The sequence below is a fragment of the Mastacembelus armatus genome, chromosome 24 (genome assembly GCF_900324485.2).
Source record: "Mastacembelus armatus chromosome 24, fMasArm1.2, whole genome shotgun sequence".
Lineage (NCBI taxonomy): Eukaryota > Metazoa > Chordata > Actinopteri > Synbranchiformes > Mastacembelidae > Mastacembelus > Mastacembelus armatus.
In genome coordinates this window covers 10,762,247-10,780,160 of record NC_046656.1, presented here as the reverse complement: position 1 = coordinate 10,780,160, position 17,914 = coordinate 10,762,247, and the positions used below count along the sequence as shown (strand labels likewise).

The 17,914-nt window shown below is 41.4% G+C and overlaps 1 protein-coding gene across 7 annotated transcripts; it reads right to left on the bottom strand.

Annotated features, from left to right (window-relative positions):
* Window positions 1–466: 466 nt before the first annotated feature.
* dpf3 (double PHD fingers 3) lies at window positions 467–17,756 on the bottom strand. Of its 7 annotated transcripts, none has more exons than XM_026319431.1 (12): window positions 17,668–17,756; window positions 11,034–11,194; window positions 9,987–10,094; window positions 7,573–7,706; window positions 7,128–7,223; window positions 6,885–6,957; window positions 6,377–6,418; window positions 5,438–5,575; window positions 5,084–5,215; window positions 2,611–2,723; window positions 2,093–2,174; window positions 467–1,924 (listed from the first exon to the last, which is right to left on the bottom strand). In XM_026319431.1, the coding sequence occupies exons 1-12, from the start codon at window positions 17,697–17,699 to the stop codon at window positions 1,857–1,859; spliced, it is 1,179 nt and encodes a 392-aa protein (XP_026175216.1). In that variant the 5' UTR covers window positions 17,700–17,756; the 3' UTR covers window positions 467–1,856. The 7 variants fall into 7 exon arrangements, 5 of the variants coding, with proteins under 5 accessions (XP_026175216.1, XP_026175217.1, XP_026175218.1 ...); XM_026319432.1 differs by having other exon boundaries at window positions 5,084–5,212; XM_026319433.1 differs by lacking the exon at window positions 17,668–17,756 and adding an exon at window positions 17,281–17,417.
* Between the last annotated feature and the right edge of the window lie 158 nt (window positions 17,757–17,914).

Below are 17,914 nucleotides of genomic sequence, written 5' to 3'. Positions count from 1 at the left end.
TTAAGTCCATTATATTAGCTAACAAGTTTTATAGGAGAATACTGCAAAGGACATTCACTTGCTTCTGACCTGCAAGTTTATTCTGTTTTACTGTTGAAAAGTTGAAACTGTTGCAGCTACAGCTACAGAGACATATATAGAAAGAAAGGCACCCATGTGTTTTGGGAAAATAAAAGGGAAATAATGGCTAATGTACCCAATCTACTATAACTGGCTCATTTCAGGCACAGACATCTAGATCAGAGTCATCTAAACGCTGCCTATTTATATGCCTATTTTCATTTTGTGTGGGCTTAAGGTTATATACTGCTTATTTTTAATATAGTATAATATATGAGTACTTCATTAGGGTTTCCTCGTAATGAATAATTGAAATAGAAAAAAGTAATACATATGAATACATATGAAGTGGCCTGAAGATAAATTGAAAAACCTCCAGCTCATAGACAACATGCAAGGAAACTAGTTTATGGAAAATTCTTTATTTCTTCACAAAACATTTATTTTAACAAAAGGCAACACACACATCACTATGTGATGGCATCAGCTAAGAATGACTTTCATAAAATTTTCAAAAAGGAGACAGATACTCACTATGTCTGCCATGGAAAAGCACAAAAACTCCTCTCCATGTTACTAAAATCATGCTATTTCATGATTGTCAGTGGAATAAAATATAAATTCACAATGATAAAACAGAAATGCAGAATGTGTTATCCTGTCAAGGCTTAGACACTGTGGACTTCAACTTTATTTTTTTGTCTTATTTTTTTAATTTTGAGCATATTTTTGTTGTTTCTTCTTTTTAAGGTTCTTGTTTTTTAGAGAGCAGTGAGTTTTGCTCATTATAAAAACTACATTACACTCAGGGCTTTTAGTGCTCAATTCTTAAATGAAATATATTCTGATTACAACAGCTGGAAAACACAAAGCAAAACAAAAAAACAGTAATGGAAATGAACAGATGTTTGAGAATACACATACTGCAATGGTTAATTTACAGCAGTGGTTCCCAAACTGTGGGGTTCATTTTTTTGTGAAGCGTCACATTAAGCACCATGGCATCCTAGTAACGGCAGGAATACAAAAAAACAGACATGGATCAAAAACGTCACCACGCTCCAAAGGGAATGACAGTCAAGGCTGTTTTATTGCCCCATCTCTTCTTTGCATTGAATATGAATTTCACCAAGCTTGACAAAAACTGTAAAACATGGCATAACTAACACTGAGCCTGTCCAAAATATAAAATAGGAATGTCACTCTAACATATAAACACAGGAGAGAAGTAGAGCTGGAAGAAGATTTTTAAACAAACATTAGTCAGGCCCACTCAGGTTCTCTCACTGAAGCACGCAAGCAGCAAGGAAAGCAAGTGATACAGCTTCAGCCAATGCTCAGAAAGAAATGTCTTCCAGATCATAAATCAGGAGGAAAACATCCAGGGATTTGAGATGTTTGGTTTAAAAAGGCTTGTATTCACATGTACTACAGAGTATGGACTATTATCAGTCTTGCTTTGCCGTCTGCGGAGTGGTGAGGTAGAGAACTGACAGAATGGCAAACCTGCTGTTGGCTGACTTATGGTCAATATTGCATGCTGATGGCATGTGCATCTGGATTGTTGCTTGGTTGTATGAGAGGTAGAGGGACTTTGCACCTCACAAAGGAAAGTACCCTGAGCCTGCTAATGTACTGGAGTGTGTGTGTGTGTGTGAGAGAGCACAGTGTGTTCGTATCTGTTTGTGTTGGAGTCCATCTGAGAGAAAGCTTTTGTTATTAATGTGTGGACATGTCAAACAGTTATATGTACATGTACAGATATATATTGCGTGTGAATAATGTCCAAGGTGTTATTATGGTTCCTCATATGCTGATGCCTTGTCCTTTAATAAGTCCAGACACAAGTGACAACTCCAGCTTCCTGTGGAGAGAGAGACAGAGACTGAAATCCTTGTCTTTCTCATGCTTTTCCATATATAGCTTTAGCCTGCAGCCCTTGTTAAATATAGACTACAGTCCATGACATAGATATAATATCAGTCCACTGATGTATAATAAAACTTATAAGAGTGGCTCTCAGCTGCGGTACCTTCAGGAGGCTGGGTCATTGGAGGCTTCAAGCAATACATATGGTATCCTCTGTCACAGTCATCACAGAACAGCAGTTGGTCCTGCAGGGACATCACACAATCAACATTATAAAAGGATATCAACTGAAGTATAGATACGAATAAAAGTGTGTCCTAGTATGCTGAATGCTAGTTAGCAGCATTAGATGGCTAGAAAAGGCATCCTGAAAATTAAAAGTGCACATTTTCTAAACAATATGAGCCCTGTATTTTTAATGTTGCATTTTTAATGTTGTTTGTGTATGTGTGGAATAAGTTACATTCAATGTAGTGTATTGCATGTCAAGAGCAATATACTACATGACAGGCTACAGGCTATTGCCTATGACAGGCTGAATGTCGGCTACGCAAAGGTCATTGCATTGAAAGGAAAACGTCACATTTTGGGCACTTCAAAGATAATTCAAAAGGAAGTTCTCATGTTTGAACCTCCATGTTTGTGGAGCCACAGCCTTCCTTCCAATACAGTAATACATACGTCATTCTCTGAGGTGCCGCAGAGGCTGCAAGACTTGCACTCGATGCACTGCCAGTGGTACGTCCTCACCGCCTGCATCATGTTCTCAGTGAACTGTAGGCATGTGGGGTGGCCTGTGAAGGGAAGGTGAGGAAGGGTAAAAAAAAAAAAAAAAAGTTAAGAATGAAGGAAGGGAGGGGCGATTAGATCGCTAGAAGAGTTTCCAAAATGGAGTCCAACATTTGGCAAGAGTTAAATTGGTGCTTACAGCCTGACTTACATTATCTACAGGTGTAGATATTCAAATACCTTCAAAAAATACCCTCAAGCTTTCATCTACACTGATGATACATTTTTATGTTGATTCAATTTGCAGCATTTTATTTTACAGCTGTGACAACACAAAAACCCTTTAGTCTTTTGATATTTGGTAGATGTAAAACTGTCTTAGCTAATTTTACGGCCTCCCCACAGCATCACAACGCTGTCATCACCTAATGAGCAAAGTTATCTCCAGCAACCAGATATCAATGGGGTATCAATGAGCCATGATTAAGAATTAATAAAAGGAACTGATTTATATAAAGCAGCCACAAACACTAAACACATTCCCTATCGGCCTCATGATGGTTGAATAAAGACAAACGTGACTGAATTTAAAGTTGTGCCTCCCAAATTAAACTAAGGTAGAATAAAGCTGTGGCATTTTAAATAGAGGGCCGTAGCCGCAGGTATTAAAATAAGCATTTCTACTCAGCATCTACTGTTAAAGAAAGGATCAAGTCCTTAAAGATAGAGAGGAGCAAGAGGAGCAATGGAGTGCCGATTGGCTCTTACCTCTCGGCTACCTGTCATCTTTAGCCAACGTCGTGACTCAAGAGTCCACGTTCATCCCTCCCCTTGCCACATTAGTGGGCAGTCATGTATTTTATTCCTTATTCTCAGGTCCACCATGTCTCCTATTGACTTTTTAAGTCCAGGATTAATGGGAAGCCAAATTTAGTTTTTGATTATCGTATGCAAGTAGAGTCAGATGTGAGAAGTTTTTTTTATGAAATATGGAAAAATGTCTTAATGTATTGAGTAAAATCCACATGAGTATGGTAAAAAAAAAAAAAGGTAACTGTATCCATAAGTGACAACATTTCCAAGAAGGAGATGACTTTCAAAACAATCCGGTGACTTTTCAGGTAAAAGTGTCTTGAAGGTGAGCCACTGTAGTCCAGTCTGTGCCTTCAGGCTTTGAGTGTTCCTCCATAAAAACAGTTAGTCAGAAAATTTTTTTATTGCCACAAGATCCGACTGGCCCAGACATCCCGTTATCAACTGTCAGTCACAGCATCATCATCTGACAACAAAATGTCTTCCAGCTCTGTGTCTTCAAAGCCATGAAACGTGGAGGCCTCGCTGTCTGACGCGTTGCTGAACAATTCTTCTAGAGCACTCATCTTCCTCCCATCCTTCTTCACTCCTCCTCTTCCAGCTACCATGAAAACATCAGCGTCAGAGCAACACAGACAAGGCCACACACTCTCGCAGCTGTCCTAACAACCTCTACCGTAGCAAGAAAACATCTCACTTGGCGATGAATACGAATACTCTGTGCTTTTTATTGCATAGGACGGTTGAGCTGAATTGAGAAATGTTTTGCTGACATATCCAGCAGTTGCGGTTTTGGCTAGTGTTGGAAAAAAAAAGGGGGAAAAGAAACAAAAATGCAGCCAAATGTGCCTTAAGGTAATGCATGAAAAGGCAACAAAAGAGTGAAGACATGTTGTCTAAAGGCAGAAGTCCATACTGATGAGGCTGACATGGAGAAGCATGCAGGATGGAAGCAAGCAGTGCAGCCTATGAATCAATTTCATTATGAAATGGAAAATTTCCAAGAGTTCCAGCAATATGGTTCTGAATTCACGTGATCTATAAGGCTCATTGATAACCCACTGAAAATACATGGTACAGACATAAAAGCTTCTTGAATTAAATTTATATCATCAGCTATACCCAGGGTCATTGGGTGAACAACTATTTGTATTTTAGTGACTTTTTATACACTGTAATTATCATAGACCCAATGGTAGGGCTTCAAAATAAACAATATCATCATTAATCTAAATGAGAATTAAACAGCTTCAGCTTTGTGGTTATTAGGGAAGCACCGTTTCAGTCCACGTAGCCAAGATAAACATCGCAAGGAAGCGAGGAATACACATGAACAAGATTGTGAATAAAAAGGAAGTAGAGGGAAACAAAAATGAAATGTACAGTAGACACAAATTAAAGTATGAGTCTAGCATACAATTAATTTCTGAGAATCTCAACTATTTCTCAAAAGAATAGTTTAACATTTAGGAAATTATTAATTGCTTTTCTGCTGAGAGTTGAGTTGTCGGTGCTACTAATTTGAGTGGAAGGACAACAGAAGCATTGCTTGTTGGTCTGAATACTGACATCAACCACGTTTTTAATGAAACCCTCCAAGTTCTGGACTCACCAGAGCGTCCGCAGTCAGAACAGGACACCAGCTCCTCAGCCTGGCCTGTCTTCCTGTTGGACTCCTGGTCTCCCAGGCAGAAGTCACAGTAGTCGTTGGGGATGATGGCACCATCTGGGCCCTTCTGAGCTGCTGGCAGGGACAGATGCATGTAAAAGGAAGAGTACCTAAGCTTCTCTCATTTTCTGGTTTTCCTGACAGCTTGAAGCCATCTGGGTTATCATAAACTGTGAATATTTTATTCTTACATGTGTGTTTTGTAGTTTCAGTCAGGAAAAACATTAAGATAGTTCTGAGCTGGCTCTTCCTTAAACATTTTGTAGCCTTTCTTTTTAATGCTATCTCGAGTCTTACGTTTGTGGTTGTCAGAGCTCTGTGGAGGAGACGGAGTCATCTCTGTTTCCTTTTCATCCTCACCCTCCTCCTCTGCCAGGTGAGTGTGGGTGTAGTGGTAGCTCAGGCCAGGCCGGTTCTTGTAGCGCTTTCCACAGACTATACAGAAAATATCACACATCTATTAGAAAAGTAAAAATCTGTGCAGCTATGACTCTGCTAAAAATCAACCATCATCCCTGACTGGACACAGTTTTAACAGATTCTTTGCAGTATTGCTGTTTGCTGGTTTATGCTCTATCTCTAAACCAGACTACTCTATTTAGTACAAATATTCAGGTTCAGCGGACTGTCTCTAAGCAGTCACCTATGCTGCTAAATACTCCATTCGGGTTTAGCAAAAGACACTTTGTGTGCTAAAAACTGGGTATTGCTGTAGCCATCATAGAAGTTTCCCATTGTTTGTCTAGTGCGTTATTGTACTGCAGCAGTTGTGCAGTTGTTTCTGTCTCAAAGTTAATTGCGACTAAGTAATACAAAGCTGTCACTCTTCTCTTTTGTTGCTTCTGCTTTCATCAGAGTCAAAACTGATTCAAATGAAATTTCAGGGGGAAAAGTCCTTTCAGGCTAAATATTTCTACAATGGCTACATTTGTGGATCATATTACAGCTACGGTGTAACCTAAGAAACATGCGGCATTAAATTAACTGCTGCTAGAGCGTCATTTGATACATGCCTTGCAATGATGAAGCATTAAGGCGCATGGTGAAGCGTTAAGGTCATGCAATGCTTGCACTGCAAGAAGGAATGCCTGGACTTGCATAAAGCATTTAAAAGTGTTAGACATCCCCAAAAGAAAGAGCATTCAGTCAGAAACCCCCAAAGGTGCCCATGAGTTAAAAGTCCAATCATAAAGATTGGAGGCCCTAGAAAGACAAGATGGTGACAGGGTCAGATACCTTCTTCAGCCTTTTTTGAGTTATGCTTTTGTTTGTATCTATCTGGAACAGAGAAGACACAAAAGCAAATAATAAAAGAAAGACAGAACACGACACAAAATGAGGATGAGCTTCATTTGTCTGAGACTCAGTCGGCGTGGCTATCTCTAGCCACCTCCCCATGGCAATCCATTCCTGAGGGGGTTCTGTCCAAGTACAAAAGTAGCATGCTAGTCAGGTCTGGATTAACAACAAACTCTTTCTTCATGCGGCAGAGGACTGCTCTTAGAAACAGAAGAGGAGACGGCTATGATTGGAAGAAGAGAGAAAAGCATTTCTCTGTTGGATTTTGCTGTTTTCTAAACGTATTACATGTAGAGACAATGCACCATAAAGGATTTAACTATTAGCCAGACCAAAGGTCCAAAATCAGATTTTCTTCCCGAATGAACATGTAAAGCACAAAGTAAAGGCACAGATCACACGATGGCACATGACGTGCAAAGAATCCAACTTATTGTTCTCTTACTGTCACAGATGTAAGGTTTGTCCTGGTCATCGATGTTAACAGGTTCTGCCTTCTTGCGACTTGATCCTCTGTTCTAAGTAGGTAACAAAACACATGTGTGATACTGTATTTAATCCTCCAGTGTATAAATGTATATAAATGTGTATAAAACACCAATTTAGGATTTTAAAAATGTACCTCCAAACAACATATTTTAACATTTTTTTTCTTTTACACAGCATACAGATGGTCTGTGACACTCACTTTGCCCCTGTTCCTGTTCTTTCTCTTTGGAGTATCCAGTTCAAAGTCTTCATCATCATGGAAACCATCCCCATTCTCCTCTGCCTCGAGTACTCTCTGCAGAGTGCAGCCAAACACAGAGAAAGACAGGCGGTAAGATGAAGATAAAAAGAGACATGAAGTGGTTAGAACAGAGTGAAGAGTAAAACATGGAGGTACGGGTTAATATTCGGATATTTCCACTGCTCTCTGTTGCAAACTGAGTTCATTCATAACACATTTAGCAAGAATCCTGCTACAGTGAAACACTTACTAGTAAAACCAAGTTTCTTCCACTTCTTCCGTCACGTCTTGTGACATTATGTTATTTTGGAGCCAGTACTTTAAGAGATAATTAGGCGTGGCACTTCTACATAGGAGGATGTCAGATTTGCAGCTACCAACACAGAACAGATGAAGGAAATACCTGTATTTCCAGTAATGTCTCTTCTTCCTTACTGAGGCTGTTTTTTTTCTCCAGCAGGTTGTCCCCCCTCAGCAGGGCCTCCAAGGCTGTGGCCTCCCCTGGGGGCCCCTCACGCTTAGGGGCCAGCTCTGCTTCTGTGGAGTTGGTGGAGACAGGAAAGAATAAGAGAAAGAAAAGACTATTTGAGATGGCAGGTGTGTGTGTGTGTGTGTGTGTCTGAAGTAGTAAATATGCGCATGTGTCCTTACCACTGCAGAGAAATCAGAAAATATTTATAATTTCACATTTATGTATTTTTTATAAAAGTTTGTTGGCCATATTAAACAGTACAGTTACATTATCATGGTTAAATTGCTTCCTGTGGGCCACTATAATAACCAAAGTTATCCTTTCAAAAAAGCTCAGCTTTGGATCAACATCATGACAAAACTTTCAATAAAAAGAAACTGATGCACCAGGTGCACAGTAAGACAGGAAATGATGAAATAAACCAGAAATACAGCTTATAACCCTAACTTATATCTCCAATATCTGATTCTCTTCTTGCCTCTACTTTATCTTTCTTCCTTTTCATTTCCACTGAGATGAACTGCAACACTGGCTCTTCTTCTTTAAACGCTAACACCAGGATGAAGACGCAATAAAGGCAGGGATGGAATAAGAAAGGCAGAGATTGAGCAGGGCTACTGAGGCTGTAAGATACTCTTATTGAATACAGAGCTGCTTTACCGCTGTCTCCACTTTACCCTCCTCCTCCTCTCATTTCTTTGTGTCTATTTGTGTAGGTAGTACCGGCACTGACTGCTCCCCTCGCCACAGTCCCTAAACGTGTCCCCCCCCCCCCCCCCCCCCAATCCACCATATATGCCTCCTCCTTCACCTCTGTTCTCCGCCGACACCCTCCGCCTCTCTCTTTTGACTCTCTAAGTGGAGCCAAATGTTCTGCTCTGCCAGCAAGAAGAAAAAAATATCCTGTACTTCAACTCTATACAAACAAACATTCACACACACACACACACACACACACAAATAAATCACATTTGTCTGAATTTACTAAGCTCAATGCCAGTCCACTAATACCATCGCAGCACTGACATCAATAATAGATTAGGAGATAAGAACAAAGTAATCCAGGAGAGAATAATTACAACAAGCACGGTGAATGTGAACTTCATGTTCATTTTGTTTTGCATCAAAAACAAACATCATCTACCCTCATGCATTTGCGTCCATCTTTTTGAAACACTCATTGATAAACAGGGAATTCGTACTGAGCAAAACACAAAATGGCTGCTGAGACACAGTCTGTGATTTAAGTGGTGACATGAAGAAAAAAAAAATTGAGGGATCTACAAAAACACAGACTTAAATCCTGGTATCAAAATCTTTTAAAGTAACCATGTGACAGAGTGTCTGTGTCAGATCTTCTTCACACACACAGACTAACCTCTCTGCTCAGGAAGCATTAAATAAACATAAAGCATTTCCAAAAGCCCGAGAGGGGAGCATTCACATTCCTCTGCTGTGTTATGATAGATATCTGGGCCAAACTGCTGAATTGGATCTCAGAAACACAAAACTGGAGTCTTCTTTCACTCTCAGCAACAAAGACTTTTCTGTCCTTGTTAACAACATTATATTGCTTCCATTCGCTTTATGCTTGGTTCTTGGTTGGTTGCAGTTCTGGGGAGTTTCTTCTCTTTTTTCCTTGAAAATGACTCTGTACTCTGGTCAGAGCTGAATCGTTCTTGGTGGAAAGCTCTGGGGTATTATATTGCGTCTGGAAGACAGCGAGGGGGGAAACAATAGTGTGGCAAAACAGAAACAAAGACTTGCCTTTATGTCTCCCCCTGATCAGGTTCCTGGGGCATTCCTTTGCTAAAATCCCCTATAACACACACACACAGGCATGCATGGATGCACACACACAGACACACAGAAAAAAGCACACTCTTCCACCTCATAAGAGTCACTTACATTCTAATGCCTCATGGACAAATGATTATAGAGGCCCAGTTAGGGTGCTTCCGTGCTGCAATGGAGAGCGCGAGTCATGTGTGGGGGTGTTTGTGCGCTCATGTATATGTGTGTGTGTGTATGTGTGTGTGTGTGTGTATCTACTGCCAGAAAACAGTGAGAGGAGGCATTGATTCAGGGGAGAGAATGAACCTGGAGACCTGGCGAGAGAGACGGGCTAACCAGAGCCAGATGGTCAGATAGCGAGTATAATGCCACTCAGCACGCCTGAAGCTCTGTGCAGCTACACACCAGCACAGAGGGCACAAACATGTACGTGCATTTAAGAGAAGGTAGAAATACAAAAGTGAAAGGCGGGCTCCAGTTATTATATGGTCACTACTGTTGTGGCCACGGTGTGTGTTTGTGTATACTGTGCATGTGTGTGTGTGTCTTGCCTAGTCGAAGCTCACACAAGCGGAGTTGGGGATCCAGGGGAGGGTGCAGTCGCCGCTTTTTTCTCCAGCAACGGGCAGGGTAGGTGTACATCTGTCCCGCTGCCCGGCCTGCACGCACACACACACACACACAGGGGATATATAGTTTATGTACACACATGCAGAGACACAGGCACACAGGAAGAATTTTAACAACCACTGGCAAGCATTTAATAAAATATGCATTGAGATCCCTTCACACACACACAAATACACACAGTGGACTGGCCTTGTTTTCCTGACACTTAATTTGTCCTGATTTCAGTGCTCAGGATCATTAGTCCACATAATCAGAAAAATTCAGCTCTAGTGTTCAGAAACTGCCACACAAAACCTGAAATTTTGTTGATGTATTTTGGATACATGATTCAGAAATGTTGTCTAATACTAAGGATCTACTAAGGATTATTTTACTGTGCAGTCCTCTGCAGCATAAAGATTGTGTTTTACTGAAAAAACACAATTCATCAACAAACATATTTTTCCGATTAGCTTATCTGAGAGTAGTGATGGAGGGAAAAATGGTCACTGCTATATCTGCATGAGCAGAAAAAAAAAATCAAGAAAAGAAGGGGGCAGGGATAAACCCAGAATAAATGCATATAATGTGAGTTAGGTCTGCCACAAAGTATAGGGTGTGGCCTGAAGGGCTTTGCATACAAGATGGAGAGCAAGCTATTTGTGTCCAGCTCTCGGTACGGAGCAGATTGTTGCTTTTGACTGTACAAGTGACCCAGATGTGCACAACGCATTCTGGCATTCTGACTGCTTGTCTTAGGATAAATCAGCAAGTGATACCTCATGAAATGTAGAAAAGCAGGGTCCACTTGCTTATTTATTGAGGAAGGAGATATATAAAGCATTTTTTCATTTCATTTTGGGAGAAGTGATTAATGACTTTCATGCTGAAAATTAGATAAGACAATTGAAATTGTTAAGCTTAACACAATGACTGGGGTGGGGGGGCCACGATCAAATGGACTCTTGGGCCTTTGCACAATTTCTTACCTGGTTGTCGGTGGCGCTTTTCCATCCAGATGTAGCAGTTGTTTTGCGCAACACCAGTCTGGGAGTCCAGGAAGGGCATACGCACGCTGCGCTCGGCACAGAGTCGGGCATTGTAGCTGCGACAGTGTTCGATGGCCTCTTTGTAGAACTGGTCACCAAGCCTGAACACAGACAGACAGAGAGACAAGAATACAGACAGTCAGAGTGTTTTAGTTAAAGAGACAGAAAAGAGGGAACAAAGACAGAGCTCACTTATGATCCTGTAATGACCAGACCCATTATCGTTTCCTCCTACCAGAGACCAGTTCATTCAACATCTGAAGTAAATTGAAAAAATATTTCCTTCTGGAACTCAACCTAACAACAAGTAACATTATAGTCTTATTTTGGACCACTGATCCAAGCAATTTGCAGCATGCTGCTTCGATTTCTTTTTTTTCTATGTGCTGAGTCATTTCTGCTGCTGAAGTCCTAGTGGCTAAATGCTGACTCTTTTTATTTTGGGCTGTTTACTAGCAAAGGCATGTGTGAGGGTGCTGATGATCTGGTTTGTTCTGCAAATCAAGTATGAACGGGCCTGTTGAGTCCTGGTTGAATTTAGCTTAATGTGACACACCCGGACTTCTCTCCAAAGTTTGGCTCAGTTTGTTGTGTAAAGTCTGGCTTCAGTGCGTGCACGCAAACGGTTGAGCTGAGAGGCTGCACCGACACACACTGAGCACAATAAAAACGTACAGGAAATGATGATCAACCACAAAAGAGAGTGAGAAGGTGAGGTTGCTGGATTGAAGTCCGGTATACGGTACGGTATGAATCAGACTGCGAGCCATCGATAACCTCCACAGTCTTAGTCTAGAGGAAAGGTCTCTGCAGCTAAGGTCCTCAGAGACAGACAGAACAAAGCCAAGATAAACACATTTTTGCCACAGGTGAAGTACCCACATTGAGGAGCTTCTTCTTTATCTAAACATTTAGCTGAAATCCAAAGAGGAAGACTTGGAAAAGAAGTTCTAATGGACCTTAATCCACAGCAAGGGCAGCGAACTGAAGCCGACTGTCTTTGGGTTTAGCTACTTTTGTTAAAGACTGCTATATAGCAGAATATGATCTTTGATATATGATTTCCAGACATCTTCATTAAAGCCAACATAATCAACAATAAGAAGGTTGGAAAAGTTAAAAAAAAGCCCTTTGTATCTGTTGCTCTTGGAGATATACCCAAAGCAGCAGGGTCTTGTAAGTCTTTCTTTTTATGTGTGTCCAAGCTTCATCCTGTCGCTCTGACTGGGCGAGCAGAGATGGGCGCTCTGTGGATTTTTTACACAGATATGTAAAGAATGCCAAGCTGGACAAAGATGGACACTCTGGTCCCAGTGAATCTAACAAAGATGTGCAGTGTTTTTGGAGGTGGAGGAATCAGTGGGTGGATGCAGAAGGAAAAAGAGGATAGGGAGAAGGGTGAGAGGTTGGGGTGAGTATAGCACCAGGGAGTGAACCACAAAAAAAGAAGGGAAAAATTAAAAAGAATTAAAAACACTAAACTAGAAGGAATGAAAACTGGACTCCACATGTCCAATCATGTGGAGTCCAGTTAAAGGTTTTCATCATACAGCTGTATTATAGCATCTTCACATTTTACAAGTGTGAATTACACCTCAACTTTGCCTGCTGCTGCATCTAGACAAAGATCAGAGATAAATTTTAGTAGGTATATTTTATGCTGAACGATAAACATTGTTGCTTTTCTCAGATGAAAGCAGCATTTAATAATTACCCCTGACAGCAGGAAAGGCTGCAAAACAATGATAGACAGAAACAAATGCTTCTGTTAGACTCCAACCTTGATATAACAGGACGGTAAAGCTACTGACTGGAAGGATTTAAATATCAGTGTCAATAAAGATAACCAGCTCTTTTTACTCTTTAGTTGTGAGGGTTAAACAAAATGTCAGACTTCAGACTTTAGGTTATGGATATCTCTCCCACCCAGAAGAGAATGAATACTTGGGATGCACAGTGGAAGCCGTCAGGGATCTACTGTATCCACATTACTTATTACAGTGGTGAGGAGCCAGTTAAAACAGCAGCGCTGTTAACATATAAAAAGAAAAACCTCCAGTGACTGTGTGTGCCGCCTAGTGTGCCACATCGTGAGGATAATGTCTGGGCTTGAGCACATGTGGCGTTTTCTGGCTGAGCTTTTTTGTAAAGAGACTTAAAGAAATGAGGAATGCAGCGGGTGTTTTTGCTGCCGCCTGTTTTTACAATATTGCAAACCAGCAGTCACTGTGATCTAGTCAAATATAAATCTACCGAAGATATTTCCTGTCATATAACTCACTTTCCCAGAGGTAAAACCTTATCTCTGCTGTCACTAACTGTTACCTGAACCGAGGTGTGTGTGTGTGTATATACCTACAGGCATTCCCCCGTCATCTGTCTCTTCCCTATTTTCCTCCCTGTGCCATCCCATGTTGCCTGTATGTTTCTGTCCCATTTCCAGCAACAAAGTGTCTGTCTAACATCCCCAGGCGACTTCATAAATTCTTACATAAGCAAATGTTTGTGCCTCCTTTGGTGCATTTGTCTGTGTGGTATGTTCATGTGTTTGGTTAAGTGAGCGTGAGAGTAAAGAGACACTGCATGCATGTGCCTCTAAGACCATCTGTCCATGGGTCGCGAGTTCTGAGACACCCACCCGAGCCCAATGCAACTATCAGGTCTGTATTGTGCTAATTTATGTACCCATTAGTGGCCTGTACAGCTGATCCTAGTGATGGTGCTTATGTAAGTTGAGTGTTTGCATGTCAGGGAACACATTCTTCCTGGTCAACAGCTTCCTGGATACTGATGGAATCTGCAGTTGCTGTGTGTGTGTGTGTGTGTGTGTGTGTGTGTGTGTGTGTGTGTGTGTGTGTGTGTGCGCGCGCGCGTGTGTGTGTGCGCGCGCACGTGTGTGTGTGTGTGTGTGCGTGCGTGTGAGTGTTTGTGTGTGTGCATGAGTGCATACCACTGATTTTCTCAATTGCTCCCATACTAGCACAGAGACCGGCTTTGTGTATGGTGATCACACTTATCACAGTAAGAACAGAAGCACTGATAGACCAGTTCACCTGCTCATGCTAATCATTTACAGGTCAGCGTTTCCAGGTAAAAGCTCACGGAGATGGAGTAAAGGAAGGAAGGAAACCCAGACCCCTTGCACCACTTCAATACACTCTTTCATTCACTGTTTTTGGCCATTAAAGGCGCAGGTGCCCATGAATGATTTATCACAGCCAGAGGGTGACATCACTGGACAGCTGATGTGCTAATTTCTTTGGCACTGAACTTTAAGTAAGTCAGCAGGGTCACATACAGATTCACAAGGAGCTAAAACAGTTAATGAACAATATGAATATTCTAATTTATCACTAAATCCTTAGTCCATTATTTAATTTGTCCATACTGCAAGATTATTGACAATAGTTATGGTAATATTTCATGCAAAAACAATAATGGTTATAGCTTATGTGAGGATTTTATGCTATTCTTTGTTATATATGATAATCTGCTCTGATACACTGGTGATCTGTCCAAGGCGTACTCTGGCTATTGCCCAGTGTCAGCTGGGATGTTGATTAAGAATAAGTTAAAAAAAAAAACCTATGGCGAGCTATAGGCCGAACAATGTGTAAAGCAGAGAAGAGGCTGATGAAGAGGAGGAGGAGGAGGAGCCAAACAGGCAGAAGAAGAGGGAAGAGGAGGGGTCCAATATGTCCCGAGGCACACGTGTTCCCCTTCAAACCCTGTCACACTCATTTTCTTTCAAATGCACGGATGTGTGTACACATGAACACACTCCCCCACACGTGTGCATGCACACACACAATGCGAATGAAAGTGAAAGGTGCAGAGTGCAGTCGGTAAGGGGGGAGAGGGGAGAGGTAGAGCAAACAGTTAAAAAGGAAATGCTGTTGCAGTGGGGAAACCTTGATTCAGATGCTGTTGGTATTGTATTTTTGCTTTCTTTTAGGGGTGGTGCTGAGGGGCGGGTGAGGTGAAGGAGTGGAAGCTGGAGACGTGGGCTGAACGATAACTCACTTCATCTCAGCATGGGTTCACTGGAGGAAATATGAGGAAAATGTGTCTCCAAAGGACAAGGCACTTTTATATGCAAAGAGTCATAGCTCACCTCTTTTCACACATACACAAGAGAAACTTAAAGACAGACACATGTGACAGTTCCATGTGCAGAACAAGAAAAAAAGGTTGATGCATAGAGTGCTCACTAAAAAAACATGTTTCTGGTCATTTAATTCCCTGTGCCTGGAACCTATTCCCAGACATTCTCATTCCCCAGAAAGACAAAGGCCAGGGTTTGCCCCTGTGCTGATGGTGTAGTATAAATATATGCAGTAAATGCAGCCAGACAGACAATCCCAATGCCCGCCAACCCCCAAGCCTCCATCACTCACTCATGCTCCCTCTCACGCAAATTGGGGGAGGGGTACGCAGCTACACAACCGCCCACGCATGCAAAAAACACTCACACAATAAAAAACACACAACCTCAAACACATTGACCCCCGCCTTCCCCATCTCCTTTACATTTCCCCAGATCTTAGCCCATTTCCTTTCAGTCCTTATGCAAACACTGCCAAACCACTTTCCACCTGAGCTCTTTGGTTCATTATAAATCCAAATGTGACGATAATAAAGTATGTAAGGACACATGATATGCACATTAAAATTGCACATAAACACATTGCTGCATATGAATTACATCTCTCATTTAAATACTTCTCGCCCCATCCCACATTTCAATCACAAAGAAGCCTTTGTAAAAATGAGCGTTGAAATAAATCAAGTAAACATGCATGGTTAAATATGACCAAATGAATCTCGAAAGCCAGACGTATTTACTGCCAGCTGCTGATGGTTGTAATTCATCGTTCAGAGCTGCGCACTGGCAGGAGAGGAGGACTAGATTATTACCACGTCCTTACTGACTGCACATGATTTACCAGACGCATCCCGGGGACAGAAGACAATTCAACCCAAACGTTTCAAACAGTGGACCCAAACAACTGCACTGCCTAGAAAGTAGTTACTTCTCCTGGTCCTTACTCTTACATTATATTAATTCTTAGTCTGTTGTGATAAGTGGAGTCCTGCCGCCAGTCCACACATATGGTGTTTTCTCTTTTTGTGGATACTGGATGGAGTGAGGGACATTCCTGCTGTATATGAAGGGCAGATGGGGCTCCCTCCCTCCATCTCCCCGTCTGCCCCAGCATCACTCTCTTTCTTTACATGTTCCCTCTCTCCATCTTTCTCAACAGATGGAATCAGGAGAATACTGGGGCACTCTTAATCCTCTGCTCTACATGCACAGCTGCATACCACACAAAAAACTAACACACATATACCTGCATTCTCTACAGCCTAATCTGTTTTGGTAGAATACAGCGGCTTAAAGACTTTTTTTTTTTTTTCAGGTGCTGTGTGTAGAGACAGATATTTGTTCGGCTGCCAACCAAAAGCAGAGCCAAAACAAGAGCATTGTAAGTACTTGAGGAATATTTCATCTTTTTTTTCCATTGAATATTATTCCAGAAAAAAACATTTACAGATTAATAGCTTTAGGGGGGCATAAAGATGTAAATACACCTACAGCTGATGACTGACAGAATGACAGTTTACACACACATAAAAAACACAACTCTGCACTGCCATTGGTAAAAGAGAAGTCAAGGGGTATGTCACACACCACCATCACCATCAGATCAAAAATTCCTCATTCCTGTCAAAACATGCTTTGTTTTGTTTTGTTTTTTATAGGATCTCTTACACAAGAGATTTTGTGTAACTGTTTAACTCTCTGCAATAGTAAACATCTGCTGTCCGTGCAGGCGGACAGTAACAATACTGAATCATATTACGGCCCCTCTAATAACTCCACCGGTATAAGTTAAAAATGTACCTTTTTCATAGTTTTCCATGAATTGATTATTCAGCTCAGACACTCGCACCATCAAAAGTAACCAAATAACTTCAAGTAAATCTGTACTATAGCGCAGGTTTCCTCCACTACGTGCACGAAAGGAGGTTAGTATATTGTATAATGATGTGCTATGCATTGAATACACCAATTTGACAGTCGGAGCAAGAGCAAGAGCCGCGCGCTGAGCGAGAGTCGCCCTCTCCGTGTGCGCTTTGTGACACTGAGTGTGACAAAAATAAAATAAAATAAAATAATACACACCCGTCCGGCATTGATAAAGCCTTTCAAACTTTCTGTAATCTGAGTGAGGCTGAATGTGGACCACTGCAACTTTCTGTCCAAGAAAAACCAAGTGGATGAGAGTGAATGCAGCCTAGACGTTTACGCGCGGGTTGGAGATGTTTTATCTGCAAACTGTGTAAGAGTGCACGGTTATATGTTAACACTGCACAATCCAGCGAGTAGGCACCGGTACCTGCAGATAACACACACATGTCCAAATACACGGCAAAAGTGTTAATTCTGGGATTCTTATTTAAACGCGCGTTCAATGAGATATTTCAGTTTATGAACTGGATCCTGTGTATGCAATCAGTACATGCGATGATTTAATGCAATCATGTTAAAAGATATGAAAAACATACTTACGATTTTAGAGGGTTATGAATGACAGTAGCCATCTTCCTGTAAGACTTTAACGTAATATCCCAAATCTCGGTGTAGTGTGGGACCCTAACAAAAAAAAAAAAAATACGCACACGCACACACACACATACACACACACACATATATATATACAACAACAGCCAATGCGGTCCTGGGCACTGTACTCGCTACCAATACACCACCAGGATCAAGACTTTTAGGCGTGGCTTCAGAGAAATCTGTCAAAATC

Bases quoted from the DNA above. Each gene is read 5' to 3' on its own strand.
- dpf3 (XM_026319431.1), bottom strand. From the start codon at position 17,699: ATGGCTACTGTCATTCATAACCCTCTAAAATC. The intron at 11,195-17,667 runs GTAAGTATGTTT...GTCTGTGTTCAG, and splicing joins ATTCATAACCCTCTAAAATC to GCTTGGTGACCAGTTCTACA. The intron at 5,576-6,376 runs GTATCTGACCCT...TTTTCTGTATAG, and splicing joins CTCAAAAAAGGCTGAAGAAG to TCTGTGGAAAGCGCTACAAG.